At 33.3% G+C, this 6,021-nt stretch overlaps 2 protein-coding genes across 2 annotated transcripts; one reads left to right on the forward strand and one right to left on the reverse strand.

The window, feature by feature from the left end:
* Positions 1-1,114: 1,114 nt before the first annotated feature.
* LOC109605643 (transcription elongation factor B polypeptide 3) lies at positions 1,115-4,602 on the reverse strand. Its single transcript, XM_020022236.2, has 3 exons — positions 4,115-4,602; positions 2,266-3,983; positions 1,115-2,080 (listed from the first exon to the last, which is right to left on the reverse strand). The coding sequence occupies exons 1-3, from the start codon at positions 4,383-4,385 to the stop codon at positions 1,856-1,858; spliced, it is 2,214 nt and encodes a 737-aa protein (XP_019877795.2). The 5' UTR covers positions 4,386-4,602; the 3' UTR covers positions 1,115-1,855.
* Positions 4,603-5,099: 497 nt separating this feature from the next.
* Positions 5,100-5,767, forward strand: LOC109605650 (trafficking protein particle complex subunit 1). Its single transcript, XM_020022245.2, has 3 exons — positions 5,100-5,257; positions 5,308-5,517; positions 5,569-5,767. Exons 1-3 carry the CDS (start codon positions 5,159-5,161, stop codon positions 5,692-5,694), a joined length of 435 nt encoding a protein of 144 aa, XP_019877804.1. The 5' UTR covers positions 5,100-5,158; the 3' UTR covers positions 5,695-5,767.
* Positions 5,768-6,021: the final 254 nt, after the last annotated feature.

Below are 6,021 nucleotides of genomic sequence, written 5' to 3' on the forward strand. Positions count from 1 at the left end.
GGCTGGGTGATTATAAGTAAAGCAACCAAACCCTATATTCAATACAATTGATTTTATAATTTATTTCTGTGTCCGACATCGTTCCTTAAAGCTAAAAATATCAAGAAGTCTCCATTTATTATTAAATATTAATTAAATTAAACAACAAATTGTAGAAAAGTTCCGGAATGGTGAAAAGCAGAGTAAAATTGCAGTAGATTTAAATTTTTCGATCATTTCAGAGACGATTTCCAATTTTAACAGAAGGAATATACTGGAAGGACTTCCGAAAAGTGGTAGAAAAGGAAAGACTAACAGAGCTTTGGACAGGAAAACAAAAATGCTTGTTGTTAGCGACACTTTTATCAGCATATCCCGCATAAATCAAATAATATACGAATTCTGTGTGTTAGTGAGTACCATAAAACGAAGACTAGAAGGACCTGGTCGCTATGGTAGAAAACCAGCAAAGAAGTCCTTCATTTCTGCAAACTAGAGAGCAACGTAACTGCTTTGGCAACATGTGAACTGGAGAGTGGGCAATGGAAAACAATTTTGATTTCCGATCAAAGTCGGCTCCAATTATTGAAATCTGATTGCATTTCATAGGTGAGAGGAGCAATTAATGAAAGGTATAATCCCAACTACACTAGACCCCCTGTGAAGCATGGTGAAGGAAGCATTATGGTTTGGAGATGTTTTTCTGGATCGTTTTGTTTATCGTGACATTATGTAGAATCATATGCTTCCATTTGCCGAAGGTAACATGAGTTTATGGTGTACCTTCCAGCACGACAACGATCCGAAACATACGTCTAAGCGTGTTAAAGAATGTTTCGCTTCTCAAGGAGAACGTGTCATCCTTGGCCAGCACAAAACCCAGACCTCAATCCAATGGAAAACCATTGAGAAGATATTGATCGGAAAATCTATGCAAAAAGGCTGTCAAATATTTCAAAAGAAATATCGAACGATTATATCAATGTAGAAATGTGTCTACAAGTTATTAAAAATAATGGGTATGCTACTAGATACTAAATAAAAGAAGGTTGTTTTATTTTAAAGTTGCACTACTTTTAAACCTTGAATATTTACAATTGTAAAAAGGTGTAATCTAAACAACTAAAACGCTAAATATCTTTAACAACTTTTTATTAAATGTTTTCTGTATAAATCACAAATTTTTATAAATGATATAATTTTAACAATGACAATACAAAATAATATTTGTCAAATATTACAGATCCAATGTAATGTTTTTACATAACTTTTTTCATTTTACAATTAATATGAGTCAATAAGAAAAATTGACATTAGAAAACTGGTATTACAATTTGGAGTGTCTTTATCACATTTAAAACGCACGAAGCGAGAAATATAATATAACTAAACCCTATTAAACGGATTTAACATATTTACATGAGTGTTGTCTGTAAAATGTATATGAACATTGTTAAAAATTGAATTTACAATGGGAATAAATCTGAAGGTATTATAACGAAACTGTTGAACCTAGTTTAGACAATATGAATAATTTTTATATTCGAACTAGATTTTGTATTAATTTTATAATTCAGTAATAAACACTGTAAATAGTCTATTGTATAAAATCATAAAGAAATAAAAATTAAATATTAAAAAGAATCGCATATTGTAATTTAAATACGTATTTGGATTACTTGCAATACAATTATCAACAATTATAAATAAATAAATGATAAAACTAGTATAAAACTAGGATTTTAAATTACTCTACAATTTAATTCAAAAAGCAAATCACAACTAAAACCAGTCCACAATGAATCAACAATATCAATTACAGATGACTTATAAGATGATATCTAACTTAAAGTACATACAAATAGTATTAAAAATTCTATCTCTTAAACCTATTCTTCATGAACGATAATGTTTTGGCCATCAACGGCGCTTTTTTAGGAGGTTTAAATGACGAGGAACCAGATCGGCTGCTACCTTCTGCTGCTCTAACTCCTGGACTTGGCACAGCCACTTTTCCAGCTTCACCTGCTGTCGCCAGTTGACTAAGTCTTGACGTAGGGGTTAATGCGGGTTTCTTGTCAAACGCTGTTCCATTCTTCATCTGTAAATAAATAAAATACACATTAGTGAATATGTCAAGTATTTGAAAACGTACCAGAAACTAAAAAATTAGAAAAAGAATGATTTTCCCTTAATTCTAGTTCCCAATTTTCGACGCATAGCTAATATTTTACGAAGCTAAAATTACACAAATTGACCAGAAGAAAGAATTGAAGGTTTACATACCTGTTTCTTGATAATGTTCCTGGGGGGTTTCACGGCACTGTCCACGTAGGCCAACTTTGTAGTCCTGACTGGAAGGGATTTGTCCTGGGATTGTTTAATATTGGCTGTAAGAGCCTTGAGTTTGGCCTCACGCTCGTCCAAACATCTCATATACATCTCACGCCACGTCTCCATCTCTTCACGCTGCTTCGTCTTAAACTCCTTCTGACAGTGAAGCTGCCAGAGTTCGTCCGTCTCTTCGATGAGGTAGGGGTTGTGGTGCTCCATCATGTAGAGCTGATCTGGATTGGCCTTCTCCAAGATTGGTTTCAAGATCGAATAAGGCACACCGCCAGTATATTCGAGGGCGTCGATATTGTCCTGCAGTACTCTAACGCACAGCTCGAACAACGAAGGCACTTTGCCAAACGCAACCTTATTTCCAGAATATACCTTTGTCCTTTGGTTTTTAGTACTAATCACGCGGCTCAACGCTTCATCGTCGGTAACTGCTCTCCGGACGGGCTGATCAAATCCCACGTTGCCTAAAGGACGGTAGTTTGGTGTAATTGATGGCAGTAAATTAGCAATGTCCGAAGGTTCTGGCAGTGGCTGTTTGGGCATTGGGACTCCATTGACCTCTGACTTCTTTTCTTCCTTTTTCTCAGTATGTCTGGATTCTGACTTATAAGATGTACCATTTGATGAGGATGATGTTGATGAATGTTTCGTTTTAGGCTCCTCACTACTCTTTGTAGGTATCTGTCGCTTTTTGCTGCTGCCAGGAACAGGCATCATGCACATTCCCAACGCCTCAGCAAAACTTGCTCCTGAACCGGAATCGATTCCGTTTACTACTTTGTCCGGACTCAGTTGCCTGGTTGGTTCCTTCTTTTCTGATTCTTTAGACCGTTTGTGTTTCTTGTCATCGCTTGACGATTTCTTTGATGATTCGTTCGATTTTTTGTCTGATTTTTTACTGTCCTCTGTCTTGTGTTTATCTGATGATTTACTATGTTTATCACCAGATTTGCTGTGTTTATCGCTAGATTTGCTTTCTTTGTGTCTGTCAGACCTGGATTCTTTGGATTCTTTCTTTTTGTCTTCTTTGTGTTCCTTATGTTTTGTCTTGGAATCATCAGATGATTTACTCGCGCTTTTCGACGAATGCCTCGATTTAGAGTCAGTTTCTGACGATTTATGATGATGATGAGACTTGCTTGATGTTTTGTCATGCTTTGCACTTCGATCCTCCGAATTGGACCGGGTTCTTGATTTGGTCTCGGACTTGTGTTTCGATTTCAAACTGTGCTTCTTACTTTCGTCCTCACTGTCACTGACTGCCTTGCTTTTATGTCTTGATTTCGAATCATCTGATTTCGACGGCTTCATTTTTTTGTGATCAGACTTTTTTTCTTCATTATCAGACTCAGATTCCAGTTTCTGCCTTTTATGGGAGCGCTCCTCTTCACTCTCAGAAGAGTCTCTCCGGGACGATTTAGCCTTTTTGTGTCGTCTCCTCGGATTTTCATCTTCAGAGGAATCTGACTCACTGTCTCCTGATTCATAGTCACTGCCGTAGTTACGTTTTTTACCTCTGTGTCTGTCACCATGTCTGTCTTCTGGCTTCCTGGTCTTTTTAGATCGCGATTGGTCACTGTCCTTGTGACTAGATGAATTTTCGTCCATTGATGAATTATCGTCCGAATCGTCGCCCGAGTTTTGTTGACTATCTTCAGCTGACAATTAAAAATTACATTAATAATACACCTATAACATGATGACAGATATCAGACAATATGCTATTGTCTCTTGTCAATTAAATTGATGCATATATATTATGTATTATAATAAACAAAGTGGTACATACCTTTAGAAGTGTCCTCCTCCACAACAACCATTTCCTTCCATTTGGAGACTAGAGCCTTGGCAGCATTTCCAACATTTCCACCAAATTTTCTTAAACCGTTTACGGTCCTCCCAATCCCTGTTGCTTCTAAATGTGTTACCTTAATGTGGAGCTTGTCAAGTTTCTCTATTGAGTGAAGTAATTTAGTTTCGTTGCGTTTTTCCGAATTTCTCTCTAAGCTATCTTGATAATGCTTAATACACTTCAGCAAATGTTCATCAGATTCACCCATTTTGTATTAACACACACGTACCAATTATAAATAAATAATTATTTATCTCAACAGCTTAATGGAACAGATGCTTGAACCGTAGGAAATTAAATTATTGAACTTAATTAAAGGAACACAATTATCACATAACAGGCATGTAGAAAGCACAGCACGAAACTATCAACAACGCAATTATGTTTTATCAAATTTCACTCATATTCCACATTGTGGAATACTATTTCTGAAAAAATAAAGCTTGCCAGCAGATGTACTGTCAAACTATACCGTGTTGTCGGATCAGTTTAGTGTGTAACTTAGTCGTTCTTTCAAAGTTTATTATTTGGTCACAATGAAATCTGTATTTCTTTATATTACATTCTAAATGCAGGTATATGGCAGATTAAATTTACAATTGAAAAGTAAAGCCATTATTTATACCTAAAGTTTATTTTTTCAGATTTTTAAGGTATGAATTATATGGATTTATTGGATTAATATAATATTATTAAATGCTATTAATGTGTTGTTAATAGCTTTTTATTAAACGTGTATATATATTTTTTAATTTTATTATCGTCTTCTTATAAAATAAAAATATTTACATTTGTCAACGTCGCTTTTACATATAATTTTTGAGAGTATTTTATATCCATATTTCTAATATTCTTTTATTCAAAATTAAAATTTATAGAAATCTAATAATTTTATTAAAGAATTATTTTTTAGTTACAAATAATACAATTTATTATCACTCCTAACCTCATTTAACCTTAAAACAACAGTGGTTGTCAAAAATGACAGTTCATAATATTTATATTTTCGATAAAGTCGGAACTTTACTATATTACCAAGAATGGAATAGGTTAAAGCAATCGGGAATGACTCGAGAAGAAGTAAATTATACTTATAAATATAGAAACATAAAATTTATAAATATTTTTAGGAGGGTAAATTGATGTATGGTATGTTGTTTTCAATAAAGTCGTTTGTGAGTAAAATCTCCCCAACTGATGTAAAAGACGGATTCCTTTACTATAAAACCTCCAAATACACCTTGTACTATTTAGAAACACCATCAGGTTTAAAGTTTGTTCTCAACACTGATAATCAATGCACTGGAGTAAGGGAACTGTTACATCAACTTTACAGTCAGGTAACTTGATGAATTACAATAATGAACAGCTTTAAACTTGTATTGTTTTAGGTGTATGTTGAATATGTAGTTAAAAATCCATTATGTAAATCCACAGAACTGATTCAATCTGAATTATTTAAAGTGAAATTGGATACTTTTATCAAACAATCTTCTATATTTCCCGCAAAAGCTTAATTAAATTAATATTAATCTGATAAGTATTATAGTGTTTATAAATATTAAAAAAATATATGTATATAAATATTGATATTTTATTTTTATTTTCATTTATTTCTATATGATATTTAGGCATATGAATAAATAATCCAGGTGATATATTTTGTACTGAAAAAATTGGTTATAGTCAAGATTAGTCAGTTGACACTGTTAAACTTCTTAATTTAAAGTTAATATTTAATAAATTAGATAAACCTTTGTGAGAAATTAACAGGTATTGACAATTAAACTCATTATTATTCAGTCTGTGAATTCTTTAAAACATAAGTGTAAATCCTTTATTGT

This window comes from Aethina tumida, chromosome 3, assembly GCF_024364675.1.
Source record: "Aethina tumida isolate Nest 87 chromosome 3, icAetTumi1.1, whole genome shotgun sequence".
Classification (NCBI taxonomy): domain Eukaryota; kingdom Metazoa; phylum Arthropoda; class Insecta; order Coleoptera; family Nitidulidae; genus Aethina; species Aethina tumida.